General features: G+C 37.3%; 1 protein-coding gene across 4 annotated transcripts in view; it reads left to right on the forward strand.

Moving 5' to 3' along the window:
- The window catches only part of WDR33 (WD repeat domain 33), a 105966-nt gene that overhangs the window by 47868 nt on the left and 38459 nt on the right, over positions 1 to 19639 (forward strand). For all 4 annotated transcript variants that reach the window (XM_060106590.1, XM_060106593.1, XM_060106591.1 and 1 more), the window contains exons 5-7: positions 678 to 773; positions 962 to 1113; positions 2787 to 2884. In XM_060106590.1, the coding sequence (XP_059962573.1) occupies positions 678 to 773; positions 962 to 1113; positions 2787 to 2884 (346 nt within the window). The remainder of the gene's footprint in view (positions 1 to 677; positions 774 to 961; positions 1114 to 2786; positions 2885 to 19639) is intronic.

Here is a 19639-nt window from a genome sequence, read left to right on the forward strand (position 1 = left end):
ATAAGACACTGGTAACTTTTTTGCCTGAATTGGTTCACTAGCAGCTGTAATAAACCAAATCGTTTATACATTTAGTCTTTGAATTTTTCTGGTGGCTGACCATCTTATTTATGTTGGTCTGCCATGTATTCTAGAAAAATTAGGTCTTTGCATATTTTGTTTTGAAATGCTCTTTAGAGTGCCTAGGTGTGTGTAACTTAACAGGTATTTAAAATGCACTTATTGGGGCTTCCTTGGTGGCGCAGTGGTTGAGAGTCTGCCTGCTGATGTAGGGGACACGGGTTCGTGCCCCGGTCCAGGAGGATCCCACATGCTGCAGAGCGGCTAGGCCTGTGAGCCATGGCCGCTGAGCCTGCGCATCTGGAGCCTGTGCTCCGCAACGGGAGAGGCCACAACAGTGAGAGGCCTGCGTACCGCCAAAAAATAAATAAATAAATAAAATGCACTTATTATTTTTAATTAATGAGCTAAAGTGCTAGAGCTTTCCTTGCACTGTGTCAGTACAAGTTCTTTTCTGACAAAGTACTTACAAATCTGAGCTATAGTCTTAAGTGAAAGTCAGTATTGTCCACTTAATGTCAGTTATTGGATATGTTATAAATAAAGACTTTCTAAGTGTTTTAAAAATTAAGGTTGAGGATTCGTGACCTTGTATAATGTCTTTTTTTTCCCCGCAGTGGACTCCAGAAGGAAGACGGTTAGTCACTGGAGCCTCTAGTGGAGAGTTCACCTTGTGGAATGGACTCACTTTCAATTTTGAAACAATATTACAGGTAACAGTAATCATCAGATGGTAGCATCGTCCCATATTACTGTTAAAGAACTTGATATGTAGTTACTTTCTTGGCATTTTAAACTTACAGTTGGACAGATGATTGTTATGAGTTAATATATGGTCCTGTAAAGGCTTCCGTCATATATTCTTTTATATAATGTTTACAAATGTTTTGTGTTTTCACAGGCTCACGATAGCCCAGTGAGAGCCATGACTTGGTCACATAATGACATGTGGATGTTGACAGCGGACCACGGAGGCTATGTGAAATATTGGCAGTCGAACATGAACAACGTCAAGATGTTCCAGGCACATAAGGAGGCGATTAGAGAGGCCAGGTTTATACACAATATACCATTTTCTGTAGTCCCTATTGTCATGGTTAAATTATTCTCTAAGTGTATTCTGGGTGCAGAGATGCATGGGCTCTGTCAGATTCTGGGAAACTTTCTGCACCCTATAAGCACAATATTTTTCTTTGTTTTCACACATTCACCATTTTGCTGGCACTTTTCTGAAGTAGTGTTGTCCCGGTATCAGCCTTTGCAATATGTTAGAGATGTATTGTCTGCCGCATTTTGCACTGGTTTTCTCTTTTCGTTTATGGTTAATAATGTGTATACGTTATTCATTTTTATTACCTACTATGTAAGACAAGAATATTTCATTCCAAATAAAGAATTCAGTCTTTAATTATACAACTGAATAAAATCTAAAGCCTACAGAAAACACCTTCAGAGTTCACACAAAATACAAGTTAAAAAAGGCTTAAGTGAAGACCCTGGTTGGCTTGGTTATGCCACGACTTCAAAAGGAAAGTACAGTAGGACTAAAAACTCTCACAAGTAACTCTGGATGTGGCAAACATTAATGGATTAATGAGTGGGTTCTTTCAAGCTTTGAAACTGTAAGCAGACCAATGTCAAGAAGACTTTCCTTCTGATTCACTGTTGATAACATCAGTAATGCAAATGTATCATACGTGGGAGTTTACAATATTTTCAGTGAGTTGTATATTTTTACATATCCGTGAGATATGTATAGTAGAAATGGAAAAAAAAAAGCTTCAAAAACAAGCCTGAAGAATTGCTGGAGCCTCAGAATAAAGCTAAGCAGCATTCTTCACGGTTGTGCCACCCACGTGTGGGAGGAGGTTGACATCTTTATAGAAACATCATCCACTGCAGTCACTTGTTTCTACTCTCAGAATCTTAACAAAAGTTATTGGATAAACACGCTTCTGCAAAGACTTTGCCTTATTGTCCTGACCATACATTGAGTTTTCGCAGTTGGTCCTTTCTTAGGCAAAGGGTTCAGAAGTTCAGGGGAGTTCTTAGATGAGAAACTTGATGGTCTTTTACAGGGAGGAAAAAAATGGAGTCCTCCTTTGCAAGCGTATTCTTTGGCTTTAAACAGTCAGAAGGTCCCCATGTTGGTTTTCTTCAAAAAGTGCAACGTTCATGGGATAGCTTGCCTGGAAGAAGGTGTGAACGTTTTCCACAGACCTTTTACATAAATCAGAAACATCCTAGGTAGGGATGTGTAGCAACCAGTCTTTAAACAGCCTGTCTGAAACTTTTATGAAGTTTGAAGCAGAAGCTGATGCTAATTTTTTGAGCAGTATTCCTACGTGATTTAAAAGACTTTACAGGAATATTGCAAAGATAGAATTTGTTTAGTTTCTACATTTAAATCAGCTCCATGTTTTCTGTTGGTACCATAGGAAATACTATACTGGGGAGTGTGGGTAACATTAGTACTAAGAATACACTCATAAAGTTCTCTGAATATTGATGATTGAAAACTAAGAAGCAGCTACTCTGTTGAATTCTTCTTTTGATGAGATACATTTGTTAGCTGACAACATTCTCCTTAAGGGCTTCTTCACTGTGGATACTTCCCTCTTCTGTTTATAACGCAGCACAGTGTTTTTATTTTTCCCTGTCTGAGAAGCACAGATAATCTGTTAAATGCTGACTTCTTTCCCCTGCTGTGTGTCTTCATGTAACAGTTTCTCACCCACGGATAATAAATTTGCTACATGCTCTGATGACGGCACTGTTAGAATCTGGGACTTTCTTCGTTGCCATGAGGAAAGAATTCTCCGAGGTACGTGTACTAACAGTACTGATTGGAATATTTAAATAGGGAAGGCATTTGTGGTTTAAATCATCACAATACCACAATACCAGCTTACATCTTCATTCAGTTGTTTTACATACACACCCTCTCAGTCAGTCTCTTTAAAGAAAACAACTCTGTGGTTCACAATCATTTTTGTAGATTTTTACTACTAATATTATCTTTGAATTCTTTGAGCTATAAATTAAATACACATGTTCCCCTTCTCCTCCCCTCTCCTCCCAATTACTTACTTATCTGTATGCATCCATTAGGGCTATACTCCTTTTCCTGCCTTGTACCCAGGATAGCTTTCACCAACATACTGACACAATAATTTTATTTATATAGCTCGCATTCTCCTGGCAGGCCTTTTACAATATGCATTAACCAAGGTCTCACTAGCTACCCTTCTCAGTATTGGTATTTCTGAAAGGAGGTGGTTTTTCAGTACTACGTGGCCCACTCGTTACTAAGCTTTGGAGGGATTTTTATGTACTTTTATTGATTTCATAATTATAAACTAACATCTATAAATTTCTCTATCCTAGAAAAGAAATCCGTATTTTCACTTGGATTAACTTAGTTTTAGACTTCCTAAGGTGGGGCTGTTGAAATACAGTACATCAACACCATTTATGTGAATTCAGTGCTGTTAAAGTAAGTTAAGGAAATTAACTGTGTGTTTTATATATTCAATACAAACATTGAAACAAGAAACATTTACACTTTTAACTAAATCTCATTAGCTTATTATTAATTGGGAAGGTAGTTTTCTCAGGTGCTTAATTTGAACCTGTACTGATTTAACAAGGCGTACATTCTGTTGCATACTCTTCATTCCAATATACCATAAAAGTAACATCTTTCTCTGACACATAAATGCAGGGTGGGAGAATGGGTGCCACAGATATTGGGTGTCAAGCAGTTACTATTCAGAGATTGCCCTTTTTGTTCAAGAGTCGGCAGAGTTATCTTGGTTGACTTATAAGTTTTTTATACCTTTTTCAGAGCTTTATTTACAGCATATAGTGTCGATGCTTTCTAGACAAGAAGCTAAGTATTCTTGATATTTAACCCATATTTCAAGCCAGTATTTTTTTTTAAATCACAATTTTTAAACATTCCTGGCTTTGCACATTTTGTGTGGGTTTTATCCACAGTAATGTATTGTGATAGCTAGCATAAGGATATAGTACCTTCACCTGTCATAGTGAAGGGGTGTCCTGACAATGAGGTCAATATTGTACAGCTTCAGAACTAGGTGGAGCCTTTGAAATCATCTTATCTGAGTTATTGTATGGATGAGCATCATGACCCAGAAGGCTTAAGTGACATGTTCAAGGTAAAAGAAGTTCAGAGCCGGCACTAGCATCCTGTCACTTGACAACTAGCCTAATGCTACACTAATGTTGCATCTTTCCTCACTATTAGTAGAAGTCTTAGCTGCTAAACAGTGATAAGGGAAACAACTTTTTCCAGGCTTTGAAAATCCTAAGAAATATAGAGGAAACCAAATAATTTTATTTATTGAAAGTAATTCTAAAGGATCAAAACCATTAATTTTACAGTGACCTAGGACTATAATAACTGTAAAGTCTGATACAAAACCCCTCTGCATCTTGGATTAAATAAAGAAGAAGAAGAAAAGCTGCTATAAGATAGCATTTTCAATCCCAGGTTCCAATGAAGTGTTATTCAGTTTTGGTAATGAAACTGTTTCTAAATAGTGCTTAAGAACTTTTCTTCTGAAATTTAGTGTACATGAGTTATTAGTTAGCAGTTAAATATTTTCAGATTTGAGTCCAGGTAGATTTGGATAATGTGGATGCTGAATCATTACCTGTTGTTCTTATAGCTTAAAAAATACACCAATATCATGTCTATACTGAGAGTTGAATTTTATTTTTTATGTGGGTGTTCTTTTTAAGTTTTCACTATGAAAATTTCAAACATGCACAAGAGTATAATGAACTTGCATGTACTTTTAGGATTTGTAGTCTAGCTTATTCATGTTTTTTACTTCCTTTAAACAGTATTCTACTTGTTTTATGGTCATGATTTTTTTCTTTGTACCTCAATGAGTATATGAGAAGTATAAATATATAAGCCAAGTTAATTATACCACCCAAGTAGTAGTTCTGATAGTGGATCTGGTGTAGTAGACAGGTTTTTCCAATTATCCATTTTCTGTCATTCCTCATTTTTCTAAATTTTCTGAACTTTAGAGATGATTATAAAATAGTGAAACCAATGTTGTTATAGTTTTTCTATTCTTCACTTGGTGGCTTGGGGATCAGGGGATGATGGAACTCCACTTGTCTCAAGGATTGATGTGAAATTCTTCAAATAAAATTTGAAGTGAACTTAATTTAGTTCTGTTCGTAGAGAGAAAGGTGGATCACAGAGTTAAGCAGATAGGGTGGCCTCTAAAATGTCAGTTGCCCTATAGAAAGGGGGTGATGTTCATGTGGCCTACATAGGCTGTGTGGTGCCAGGCAGGTAGGCATATTCCGAAGGCATGTTAGTGTTGTGCATCAGACCATCACTTGGGATTAAGTTAAGAAAATCCAAGAACATTTTGATTGAGGAGGATGTTTGTGATCACGTAGTCCAACTCTTTATCTAATACTTTTCTACATCATTCCCCAAAACCAGTTTTCTACTCACAAAACATTATTAGTGATACAGTATTCACTACCACACATGAATCTCTTTTTCAATTTTAGGTAGCTCTAATTTTCAGAAAGTTCTTTCTTTATATCAGAAACCCACTTTCTTATAACTTGTCCTCCCTTCTGGAACACAAAAAATCAGGTCTGTACTCTTCTACATAGCAGCCCTTTAAGTATTTGAAGACAGCTCTCATGTCTTCTTAATGCAGTCTTTCAGCTATAAGCTTACAGGATCCCTGTGAGTGCAGAATTTACAGTTGCTTTTTAGTGTCCTTACTGAGATTGTTCTTATGCTTCTTGGAAAAAGAAGAAGTTACACAAGAGAAAATCATCAGTTTTTTTAACAAAAAATGAGCATCGATCTATTGCCAGATTTGCTACTTTGAAGTTGTAATGTTTGGTCCATAGATGGGAAAAGGAAACACTTGTGAAATTGAATATACTGCAACATTGAGAAGTACCATGTATATGTCCACCCATTTCCAAAGCATATGCAAATCAGCATAATTTATACACATTTATCCTTTTCTAGTATGAATTGCAGCACTCAAATTATGGACTGGGATTAAAATAACATTTAAGCACCAGGAATACATGAGTCTAAATGAGCCTCTAGGTGTTTATGCACTTGACTCCAAGAGAAATAGAGGCATTAAAATCCATTTATTTAATTAGCATATATTATATGCATGCTATCATAGATAGAAGAAATTTAAAAGAAAATAAGGTATGATGACCTCCTACCCTCCTGCTGCTTAAAGTTTAGTAGGAAAGGTAAGATATTGTCACAAACAATATTGTTGGATATTAGGGGAGAAGAGTCATGAGAGTATTAGAAGTATAGTTTTAAAAAAAAAGTGTAGTTTTATCAGTGTAAAGTTAGAAGCAGATCACTTGTGACTAAAATGAAAATGTGAAAGATTGAAAATGTAGAATCAGTAAGAATACAGAGTAAATTTTAATGAGAAGCATAATTATATATTATGATATATAACGTATATTATATATAACTTAAAAAGAATCCAGTTTATCAGCTTTAGCATGCTTTAATTTTGTTTTACCTTCTTGACTTTAACAACAGTAGCTGACACATTACACTTACTATGTGTCAGGCATATTTTAAATACTTCATTTAATCTTACCAGTAACCAGTACTTCATTTAATCTTACCAGTAACCCTATGAGATAAATACTGTTTATTCCACATTTTACGAATCAGTAACCAAGGTACAAGAAAGTTAAGTAAACCTCCCCAAGGTAATATAACTTGTAAGAGATGAGGCTCAGATTTGAACCCATGTTATTTCACTCCAGAGTTCATGCTCTTATTCATTATGTTAAACTGCCTCTTTTATGTTTTAAAAATATCATCAGCATGGATGTAATAATGTCTTCCTGAGCTGTGATGACAGAATTGTAGAGTTTTTTGGGGGGAAAGGAGAGAAGTGTGGGTAGAGAGAATTTAGGTACTCAAGTTTATTTTACCATTCTTCTTTAAAGCTGTCCATATAGGCTATAGGTTTTCAATGTATATTTAACAACAACAACAAAAAACCACAATGAATAGTTCAAACTGCAGGTGAGTTATAAGCTAGGTTATATAAATAGAACATGGACATAAGGAGTTGTACTGAGACTTACTCAGGAGGTAAGATCTGTTTTCAGTTTTAAAATATAGCACTCATGGAGAGGAAATGAACCCGAGTACACACAGCTTATGAAAAAGAATACTGTTAGCATTTTTACTAAGTCTTGCGTATCCATGCCTGATTGTATTTGGCTGTGGTTCTTTTTTTTTTTATTTTTATTTTTTTTGCGGTATGCGGGCCTCTCACTGCTGTGGCCTCCCCCGTTGTGGAGCACAGGCTCCGGACGTGCAGGCTCCGGACGTGCAGGCTCAGCGGCCATGGCTCACGGGCCCAGCCGCTCCGCGGCATACGGGATCCTCCCAGACCGGGGCACGAACCCGTATCCCCTGCATCGGCAGGCGGACTCTCAACCACTTGAGCCACCAGGGAGGCCCGGCTGTGGTTCTTAATGAGATAAACTCCTCTGCAAAGATCTTTCGGTTCAAAAAGTGTGTTTTTGAACTGTGTAAAGATATGTTTACAAAGTCTGAGTGTTCAAAAAAATCTCTGATTTTTTTTTTTTCTTTTTCTTTTTTTGGCCGTGCTCTGCGGCATGTGGAATCTTAGTTCCCCTACCAGGGATCGAATCCATGCCCCCTGCAGTGGAAGTGCGGGCCATTGGACCACCAGGGAAGTCCCCTCTGATGCTTTTCATGGGAAATAATTTTACTTATTTAAAGTAAAATTGCCAAACCATGAAGTTTATGATTAATGGACCTAATGTATTTGTACAGAACATTCCACAAAATCCTTTCTGTTCTCTCCAAGACAAAAAACAAACACCCAGCTTCCTTTAAAATAAATAGCCTATAGCAGAATAACTCCTTCCACTAACATAGCATGTTTTAATATTAAAAGTACTTCAGGCACATCATCCAAACAATCATGTGGGCCCATATATATATATTGATTGACACCTGTTTTCTCTTATCTGTGATTCCTTATTTTGAGGAAGCGTTTATTTAAGGCTCTTTTCCCTCTGCTCTCCTGAACAGACTGGATCATGGTAGGTTCTCCTATGTATTGATAAATAACTATCTAGGTATATCATGAGAGGGAAGAAGACTTAACATTTACTTCTAAAGCAAATTATTTGAAGAAATTAGTGTAGTAGTGTCCTGAAATACTCATTTTATATAGTCCCTTCACAGTTTTGCAGGAATTGTTTTAGATTTTTATGCTGGGCTTTGTCCTTTCTAACTCTACACTTAAGATATTGCACAAATGTGGCAAAAACTTCTTGAAAATAGATCTTAGCTTTCTTGGGATGCCAGTGCTACACACTGTTACTGTCTTATTCACTGTTATAATTAAGAGTCAAGAGTTATTTCCAGACATTCTTTTGTGTATAAAGATTCCAGGTTTTGTTTTTTTTTTTTTTGCGGTACGCGGGCCTCTCACTGTTGTGGCCTCTCCTGTTGCGGAGCACGAGCTCCGGATGCGCAGGCTCAGCGGCCATGGCTCACGGGCCCAGCCGCTCCGCGGCATGTGGGATCTTCCTGGACCAGGGCATGAACCCGTGTCCCCTGCATCGGCAGGCGGATTCTCAACCACTGTGCCACCAGGGAAGCCCCAAGATTTCAGTTTTTTGACAGCAACAAATTACTATGACTCGTAATCAGTCAGTTTTCATCTTTGCATTTAGTAAATATTCTGTAATTGTCTGCTTCAGTCTGCCTTCAGTGAGGCTTAAATTTCTATTTGCTGAGGAATTAGTTACCCTCTTATAGAGCTCCTCTGCTAATCAAGTTTTTGATAGTTTTTAAAGTTAAATTTCAGAGCTTTTGAAAGAGCTGATAAAAGTAGATAAATGTATAATACCGTTTTGGCTTCTTCATTTCTACTGGGTAGATCCTTTAATAAAAGTATATGATTAAAATATGGTATCACCACAAATAAGTTATTTGCCAATTAGGGACATTAAGTACCAAAACAAATATTGTTTTTTTCATAGTCATTTTTTTCCCTTTACTCACTTTTTTATTATATATCTGAAAACCATCTTAAAATTTGATTTAAATCATATCTCAGGAATTTCTAAGAAGCACCTACCATGCTGTGATCTCTTTAGTTATAAAGAGACTAGAAGAAGAATTTCAAGGAAGAAATGGTATTTTCTTGGTCATTTATTCTTTTTTACAAATTGTGTCATAAAATAGTCTTAATTTGTCCAGAACACACTACTATGTCTCAAAATCAATCTGCTGAGGCCTCTTTATGTTTTTTTCCACTGAATATAATCTAATATAGTTCTCTTTGAGAGAAGTTTACCTTCTTAGCATGATTTTAGAATACCATGTTACTTGCATTAGCCCTGTGAACTGTATCTGCTTTAACTTGTTGTTTTTAAGTATTGCACTGGTTCTAGGGAACCCCAGGGAAGGCCAGCCACCACAAGGTGCCTTTGAGCAGGGGTAGGTAGAGCTTCTCCATAGCCCAGTGTGCTGCTTTATTAGAGCCCTCCCCCGACTAGTGCATGCCCCTTTGTCTATACTTCTGAGTGGGCAAAAGTGCAGACATCATGTAGAGATCCAGTTTAGGATATGTGGCTTTAAAAGTGGCCAAGTTGTTGCTGTTTTCAGGCTATGTATTTTTTTCTCCTTTTTAAATTATCTGTTCAAGAGTTAAACCTTCAGCATTTTCTGCACCTGGCATATCCCTTGGACAGCTTGTGGGAATCCTCACTCAGTTTCCAGGTTTGTTTTGTCAAAGGTGGAAACCATAAGTATTCTACCACATTAAAACAATTAGGAAATACTGAGGGAAATCAACATGAGTGCAGAACCAAAGTACAAAGGTGAGTCCAAGAAACTTCATACCTGGGAGCTCAATATTTTATCTGCAGCGGAAACTTTTTATATATTATTAAACAAAAGTAATTTTTGATAACCAGGAGTCATCAAAGGTTAGAGTAGCTGGTTTTGGTCCTGTAAAGCCTATTAATTGCTTTGTCTAATAAATAGTTTTAACTCTTACTCTTCTGAAATGAACTTCATTGATAATAACTGCTACACATTAAACTTTTTTTAAAAGGCACCAGTGCACATGCATACAGGCTCTGAGAAGAAAAGTTTACAAAATGCTCATTAAGGGACATTACTGCTTCCATTGAAAACCGGTGGTTTGGAAGAGGTCATGCTAAAACAACCCTATTTTTCTAGAATTACCGGAGGAGCTGAAGGAGATTGTAGTCAAACCGTAGTCAGTCTTTTGAATTCATCTGTGAGTTATGGTAGAGGATCATGGCTTTATAGCTGCATGATTGGTCATTTCCAAAACAGTTTCATTGGTGGTTTGTTATCTGTGAGGCAAGTCTGCAGAGAGTGCTGCAAGATCCTTTACTTGGCCTCTGTCCTGTTTAACATTTGTTATTAAAGATAGCTTGCTTTGCAAATTTACAGGTCATTCAAAATTACAAGCAGAAATTCTCATCTAGAGAGAACCTCTTGAATCTCATCAGGATTCAAGAAGATAGTGTGATATTAAACTTAATAGAAAAATATTATGTTAAATTTTAAATAGAGATGAATGTAAAGTTCTGTATTTAGGTTTTCAACCTCAATTCTGGAGTTTATTAGACTGGTTGATGAGAGTTCATATGAAAACGATCATGGGTTTTAGATGCTAAGTGTGAATTCTTGAGGTGTCATGCCTTCCCCTATTTGTAAAAGTGATGTTCAGAACGATGGGGCTTAATTATTGACGGGAGATGATTATAATGGAGAAGCATCTGGAAATCATGAGGAAGAGTAAAGGGAAGTTTAGTATTCAACTTGGATAAGAGAGATTGAAGACAAGTTTTGTCATTTTCAAATATTTAAAGGCTTTTGTATGGAAGTAGGATTGGATTTATTGTATATATGTCTAGAATAAAGGGGTTGGGGAGAAAATAGGACATGATATTTGGATTTAATTATGGAACTTTTTTGTTGAAAAGAGAATGGGCTATTCTGTGAGCTGTTAGGCTTTCCTTTGCTGAAGTTGTGCCATGTTTAGCTTTGCCAACTGTTACGGAGATTATAGAACGCACTCCTTTTTCAGAAGGATGGTTCTATTTGATAATAATTAACCTGGATTAGGTTGTCTGTTAACTGTAGTTTCATGTTTTGTTTTGTTTTATTTTTTATGCTGTACGCAGGCCTCTCACTGTTGTGGCCTCCCCCGTTGCGGAGCACAGGCTCCGGACGCGCAGGCTCAGTGGCCATGGCTCACGGGCCCAGCCGCGCGGCGGCATGTGGGATCCTCTCGGACCGGGGACCGGGGCACGAACCCGCGTCCCCTGCATCGGCAGGCGGACTCTCAACCACTGCGCCACCAGGGAAGCCCTGTAGTTTCATGTTTTAAGGCAGACCCAAAAGCCTGAAAGTCAAGCATGTGGATACATTTATTACAAAGGGTTAAGTGGATGGGATATTATCCCATGAGGAGATACTGCCACCTTCTGTTCTAAAAATATTTTTGGTGAGACATTAGATCATTTAATCCTGTTGCTTGAAGTAAATGGAGCCTCAAAGCCACCTCATCTTATAGAAAATATTTTAAAATATTTATACTTTTAGATCATATTATACATATACATATACAGTAAAGTACACAAATCCTAGGTGTACAGTATGATGTATTTTTACATATTTACACACTCATCTAACCACCTGTTAGATCAAGATACAGAGTGTTTTCAGCACTCTAAAGATTCCTTCCTGCCTCTTTTCCACCTAAGCCTTCTATTAGGTAGTTTAGACTTTCAAAGATATTTTCATTAAATTATTTTTCCTTTTTTTCTACTGTTCTTTATTTTGTCATTTTGTGGTTTCTATCATCTCACTTTCCCTTGTGTGGAGCTTTCTTAATTTCCTTTCCTTGATTTGCTTCTGTACTCTTTTGAAAATACTGTTGTACTATTTTTTCTGATTAGCTTCTTTTACTAGTTTCCTGCTACATAACAGAAGTTAGTGTATAAAAAGATAGTATTGTGTATTACTACAATCACAATCTGAATGTGATTCACAGTTTTAGCTGTTAGCAGCCATGTAAGTCACATTACTGGGGTTGTGTCCTCATGTGTATAATGGGGATTAATAATAGTACCAGCCTACTAAGTTGCAAGAAGTAAATGGGTTAATTCATAAGAAGCACTTAACTAGTGCCATAAAGAGTGTTCAGTGGATGCCAGCTATTATGTCATTTCCAAAGCTAATTTCAGAACCTGTTTCCCTGTCTCTGCCTATTTAAGGATTAAAATGGTTATTTCAGAAGTGTATTCTGCTTTTCTCATTTAAATATTTTTCAGCCATTGTCATTAGTTTTTACAGTAGTACAAGTTTTTATTTACAGGTAGTCCATAAATACGAGCACTTGTTTAAACAGTTGTCATGATTTTCTAATGTTTTCAGGTGTAAAAAATTCAGCGCTTAGAATTGGGCAAAGAGTAAAGGGAAGTTTAGATCTTAAGGTCTCATTTGGAAACATTTAAAGATTCTATTTTAATTGTTAGATGAATTGAATATTTAATGATTACCTACTGGTCAAGACGCTGAGCTTGATTCTTTGGCTGATACATTTACAAGGCATGACCTTGTCCCTTAAGCAGCATTTTCGGCATTTCCCTAGTTCTTTCATTTCTTCAGATGTTTTGTAAGTTGGCCTGGTACTCTGGGGAACGTAGTGCTGAGTAACTGAGATCCAGCAGTCTCCACAGCTTATCACACTGCAGCAGATGGGGGTAATCGGTGTCTCGATTGATTCCTTGGGACAGCACTTGTTTTTCTCTGAGGAAAGAACAGGGTTTTTTTCCTATTGACTGAATTTGATCCCAGTTTTAAACTTCAGACGCCATTTAGCAATATAATAAAGTTGGGAGAGCTAGCGATAGCTCTGGTACAATGTCATTTCTGTTTGTCATCTTTGATGAGGAATGTGATACGCAGTAAGTTAGAAGTTTTGGGGAAAGTGTATTCCACATATTTTTTGTCACAATAGACAGGGCTTAAATATAGAAATCTAGTATCAACTGTTTCAGCCTCCTGATCATCCTCTCTCCCCATCCCATCCAACTTGCCAGCTGACAGCCGACTGGCTGGGCGTGTAGCCTATTCTATCCCAGAAGTCTTTGGTGGAGTTGGTTACAGGGTGGGGTCTAGATCCTTACATAGGATGTAGCAGATAGGGGCCTGACTGATAAAGTGATTCCAAGAGCAAACAGGATGATATTACAGGAGGTATTAGAAGTTAAAGAGCATTCATTGTAAGTTTGATGATTTCTGAACATAAATTCTGCTTCTTTCTTGAGGTCATACAGTACACCGCCCGCTTCTAATGTTCTTTCTGTAGGCCCTCAATGTTTTGAAATACTTCAGAAGTTTGGTGTTTTTAATATTTTACATATTTTTTGTAATGGTCAAATCAGATCATTTAATTTAGTTTTCAGAGATTTATGGAAACTTCCATTTACATCTTTTTCAAGTGGCTTAGTCTAATTTTTGAGGACATTTTTAGTTTTACAGATTGAATGTTTTAATGTGCCATGCAAATGTAAATCACCAAGGGTCTTCTGGGTAAAAATAAAATCTTTATTAAAACAAAGATTCAAGAGTACACCAGGCATTTTGTTTGGTTTATTAAATTCTAGCAGAAAAATCATTAAATGTTACTATAAAATACTTTAACTTTTTGAATTAAGTGTTTTAAATGTAGTTTTTTCTTTTATATTTTGTACCTTTTTTTTTTTTTTAGGGATATAATTGCTTTTGTACCTTTTTTTAAAAAAAGGAAAATCTGCTATCCTTCCACCATGAGAAAATAAGATGCTGACACAGTTCTGATTTGGGAATTGGATATTAGAGATTGAAGCCTGTGAGATGATAGGTGCTTGAAAGACTCAGTTTGGTAGAGGAGAGTTTCAGTCCTGGAGGAGGCTCACCAAGGACCATGATAATTGTAAAGGACAAGGCTTGGCACTGTTATTAAGGTCTAGACTGTAAAGAGAGAGTAGTCAATATTGTGGTGTTTCCTTCATCATTATTTTACAATCACATTTGAATTAAATGTGCTAAAATCCAGCAGGCAATAAATTTGCATTTCTTGAAAAAAATAAATTTAGCAGAGATTTACGGAGGAGGTTACTGTAAAATGTAACTTATGAATATTTAGCCCGTTGTTCCCTAAAATCTTTTATTACCTCATTTACCACAAACTTCCTTTTCCTACTATAAGTTACACAGACATTACATGCTATAATATATATTGTCTTTGAACAAACTTTTAAACATTTTTTATTGCTATATTGAAGTCATGGTTTTCAACTGCATGATGGCATCAGAAGATGAGTTTAAATCATTGCTCCTTCTACTTGTTGAATAACCAGGTTTTCATGATCCATAAAAAGTAAATGGTAATGCCTGTATAACAAGGGAAATCAGATTGTAATATATGCAGCACTTTGTGTGCTACATGTTAGAGGGCAGTGGTGGTGAAAATGTTTTCTCTCACCCAAAATGTCCACACAGTGCAGGTTCCTAGGAAATGATGTGCCTTTGAAGACAATGACTTTCATGTTTGGGATCTCAGACTCCAAACTTACATCTTCTGTGGCCAGGAAGGACACAGTAGGCACTAGGGGAACAGGCATACATTTACACCTGTCCCCAGCCTTAGACATGAAAATCTTCTGGTTATATCTGGAAGGTAAGGAATGGGTGATTTTTTTTTTCATAGTTTTTTTTTTCTTTCTTTCTTTTAAAGCGGATTTTATAGTTGATAAGTTAAAAGATGTTTTCTGTTTTTTCTTTGGGCCAGAGAGGGGCTTTTAAAAAATTATTATCCTCAGGTTCTTTAAGACTTCTAGTTTTTAACTTTTGTGTTAAATATATAGTTATGAATAGATTAGCTTTAAAAAAACTTTTGACAAAATGCTGATTTTAGTGCCTAGTAGATTTGTTTGTGTTATAGAAACTTGTTTGTTTTAAGTTGGCATTCTTGGTTTTTTTAACCTCTGTCTGGATGTGATTAATTCTTACAAAAGTAACGTTCAGCTGTAAAGTGGGAGATTTTTTTGCACATCTAAAAAAATCTTTCAGTGGAAAAGTACATATGAAAATCTTCATTTTCTTCTCATACTAACCTATTATCTAGATTTTCCAGTAGTTATGGTGAGCACTTTTTTTTTTTAAAGAGTTATTTTCTTCCACCTTTTCCTTACATACCTTTGGTTTTATTATTGCTGAGTATTTTCCTGGAGCCCTTTTTTTTTTTTTTTTTTTTTTCTTTTTGCGGTATGCGGGCCTCTCACTGTTGTGGCCTCTCCCGTTGCGGAGCACAGGCTCCGGACGCGCAGGCTCAGCGGCCATGGCTCACGGGCCCAGCCGCTCCGCGGCATGTGGGATCCTCCCAGACCGGGGCACGAACCCGTATCCCCTGCATCGGCAGGCGGACTCTCAACCACTGCGCCACCAGGGAGGCCCCCCTGGAGCCCTTTTTTAAAAATACTTGTGAATCTGGGTGTAGCCCAGATGCTTGAGCATGCCTCCAGTGGAGATGACACGTGATGAACTCCTGCTCATTCTCCTGGTCAGCTGGGCTAGATAGGCATCTCCTGTGCCTTCTCAGTATGATGGGCAGTAATGCTTTTTGTTTTATCTGAACTCTTCAGCACATACTAGCATGGCTTTGACATTGAAAGCAAAAAGGAAGAAATCTTATGCCAAAATCATCCAAAGCTTACCTCCCTGTGAATGATGAGATGTGTATTAATAAGGCATGTTTTAGAGTCATTTTGTAACCCCAGAACACTTAGTCTGTTTTATTCTACCATTAGTATTGACAAGTGTAAGTGCCTGGAGTCAGAGACCACCAGGAGCATACCTTTAGTTGAACAAATTGGATTTATTACTCGTCTTAAGCAAAGAACACAGACCACAGGGAACCACAGGGTATCCCAGTAAGAGAGGATATTATAAAGATTATATTACAGGATTTGGACTTTGGGTAATTGACGTAAGGGTTCAGAGAAGTGAGGGCTATCACTCTTTTAGCATAAGAGAGATGTTTGGTATTTTGTAGGTTGTGCAGGACCTTGTTTTTGTTTCACATCATCGTGATCTCAGAATGACTTAATTTGGTACAGGTGTTTAATGAGATTGTCCAACAGGAGAACAAAATGGTTTAGCTGTAAATGTCGGATCAGTTTTTAATAACATGGAGGCTTAGCTGTGAGCCTCAGGTTAGTTCTCAGAGATCAGCAACTGCTTCCCCCACCCCCAGCCCCCCAATAGCATTTAAGTCCAACTGGCTTCTCACTATGTAGGGACCAGCTGGGGGAGGTCAGGATTTAATAGCAGTGACCTGTTAGGTCTGTCACTTGAACAAGCTGTGGTGATACTGACAGGTATATTTTTACAAAGCAGAGCAGTTGGGAATCATGCCAGTTTTCAGCTGGCTGGAAGTAATTACAGGTTTCCCCCACTATCCTAAAGTAGGACTCAGCTTGCCAACTGATGCACAAAATAAATCGAGACAAAGTGCAGGTGCTCACAGACTACCATGGCTTGCTGCTGAGATGCTGAGTGTAGTTCCTAGGGAAGGAGCTTGGTGGCGCCACTCTTGTTGCTCAGGGTGTCCACTGCCTCTATCTCGGTTTTGCTGCAAAACAGATGCTTTCTGCCATTTTTTGCAAAAGCAGAAATTCTCTTTGGATTTCTTTCTGTTAGCAAAAACAGGTACAAGCATACCTTGTTTTATTGTACTTCGTTTTGTTGCACTTCACAGACAGTGCATTTTTCACAAATTGAAGGTTTGTGGCAATCCTGTTTCAAGCAAGCCTATTAGCGCCATTTTCCAGTAGCATTAGTTTTTAATTAAGGTAGGTACATTTTTTTAAGACATACTGTTATTGCACACTTAATAGATACAGTATGTGTAAATAAGTTTAAGTACTGGGAAATCAGAAATTCATGTGAATTGCTTTATTGCATTATTTGCTTTATTATGGTGGTCTGGAACCGAACCTACAATATCTTAGAGGTATGTCTGTACTAATGTAGATCCTTCATAAAAGCAAAGTGGTGTAAAGCGAACTTTCGAAAAACACGGGGTACCTTTAGTGGGTAAAAACATGTCCTTTTTTAAGAAATAAGATGGGTCAGTTTTGCTGCATTAATCTCTCTGGGGATCTTAGGGTTATTTTACTAAATTTAGTGTCTAGGAATTCGTTTTTCATACTTTAGGAGTTCTTTAGATCTGGGAAGAGTCAACTGTTTATTTTCTCTGTTGTCTTTGTTAATATAATACATAGCAGTATACACCAAAGGGATTTTAAAGGTTTTTAAGACTATGAACACTGTTTAAAAAAGCCTTACAATTAATAATTATAATAATTGTAAAATTCTTTATGAGCTCTCAGGTTGACTTAAGGCAAAAAAAAAGGATCATGTTTTGAAACTCCACCCTGTAGTTTATTCATGTGCATCAAAGATCACTGAAAAGAAATGTATATTTATTCATTTATTTAAGTAATTGCTGTGCAGTGTGTGCCCAGCTAGGTGCCAGGCCCTGGGCTTGGAGGAGGGAGTCAAGCACTTATTCCTGTCTTCATGAGCAATACAAGTGATAGCTGGAGATTTTTGGTTTAAAAGCATCACTTTTTTTTTTTTTTTTTTTTGGCGGTATGCGGGCCTCTCACTGCTGTGGCCTCTCCCGTTGCGGAGCACAGGCTCCGGACGCGCAGGCTCAGCGGCCATGGCTCACAGGCCCAGCCGCTCCGCGGCACGTGGGATCTTCCCAGACCGGGGCACGAACCCGTGTCCCCTGCATCGGCAGGCGGACTCTCAACCACTGCACCACCAGGGAAGCCCTAAAAGCATCACTTTTAATGGTATCTTAATTTCATATACTAAAGTAAGCATTGTCTTATTGTATTATAGTGCATAGAAAAATATCCCTATGATTAATGAGGTAGTTCTTACCATTTTTGTGATTTTGAAAGTGGTAGCTTTTAAAAATCATGTATTTGTGGAGCATCTGTTCATGCAAGTCTGGAGATAATTTTTTTTAAATGTGAAGGTCTTCAGAACAAAATTTGTCTCCTAGGAAACTGCAAGATAGGCTTCTTCTGTTGAATCTTTACCTTGAATAATAAACTGGGTGTATTTTTAATACTGTATCTTTTTGTCATTCGGTAAAAACTGAGTAAGTTTTAATACTAGAAAAGTTAGGTTTGTAATTAAGACTTGACTGTGGGTACTTATTAAAAGTATAGAGCACATTAGGATAGTGTCACATGATTAGAGAATTCAAAATGTCTAGCTCCATTAGACAAGCAAGACACACTATAGGCAAACCAGTCTCTTTATGTGGTACTACTAGTTTTGCCATTGGTCTATAGAATTTTCCTATAGAAATAAAGAACATAATCATATTTTGTCATTGAAATCTTCATGATAGCTTTGAATGTTTATGAGAATCTCAAAAACCTTTAAGAAAGGATTTAGATTGCACAACTTTTGAACTCTTGATGCTTTTAGTAGAGCCGTAGTAGCATTAGAATATGGTTGATTTGGGCCAAATGTAGATGCCAGAATACATCTTCATGTAATTTAGGCACAAAGGTTTGTGGTACATTCTCTTGATTTAAAGTGTCTAGATAAGGTTTTGTAATTTAAAATTAAATCTGGGCAGCAACCCATTTTCATGATCCCCACAAAATTCACTTTTCATGTTATTTACTATAACCAGTAGATTTGCATCTATGTTTTCTTTGTAACTATCCACTTACCATAAGGGTTGTTGTGAAATAGTCCAGTTTACTGTGTCTTTTTATAGTCAATGATGAGTGTAAGTCTGTTTGTAATGTGTCATTTTTTTTTCTATAAAAAAGGGAGGGGTAAAATTTCTGTTTGTGTATTGCTACCTTTAATATGTAGGAGAATACAGGAATTCCCTGGTGGTCCAGTGGTTAGGACTCTCCGCTTCCACTGCAGGGGGCACGGGTTCAATCCCTGGTCGGGGAACTAAGATCCCGCATGCCATGCGGCACGGCCAAAAAAAATTTTTTTTTTAAAATAAAGTATAGGAGAATATAGTGTAATTGCTGCTTACAGTGGTTAAGTGACAAGGAAGAAGAAATCATTAATGTTGTCGAAACCTCTTCTCCAGCTGCTCCAAAATTCTGGCTACAGTCATAGTTTCTCCTTGGGCAATCCTTGTTTTTTCATCTGGGGTACTTTAAACATTACTCATCTGAGAGCAGCAGGTCTGGCTTTGAATCCCAGCTCTGCTATTGGGCAGGTCAGTCTCTCTCAGTATGCGCTTCCTCCTCTGTAAAGTGGAGCTAATGGTACCTACCTCACAGGGTTGTTGTGAGGGTCCCAGAAGTACACAGAAGAAGGCACTTCTCATGTTGTAGGCATGAAGTAAATGTTGCTTAAGGTCATATATGTGCTAGGAAA

Source organism: Mesoplodon densirostris, chromosome 8, assembly GCF_025265405.1.
Source record: "Mesoplodon densirostris isolate mMesDen1 chromosome 8, mMesDen1 primary haplotype, whole genome shotgun sequence".
NCBI classification, from domain to species: Eukaryota; Metazoa; Chordata; class Mammalia; order Artiodactyla; family Ziphiidae; genus Mesoplodon; species Mesoplodon densirostris.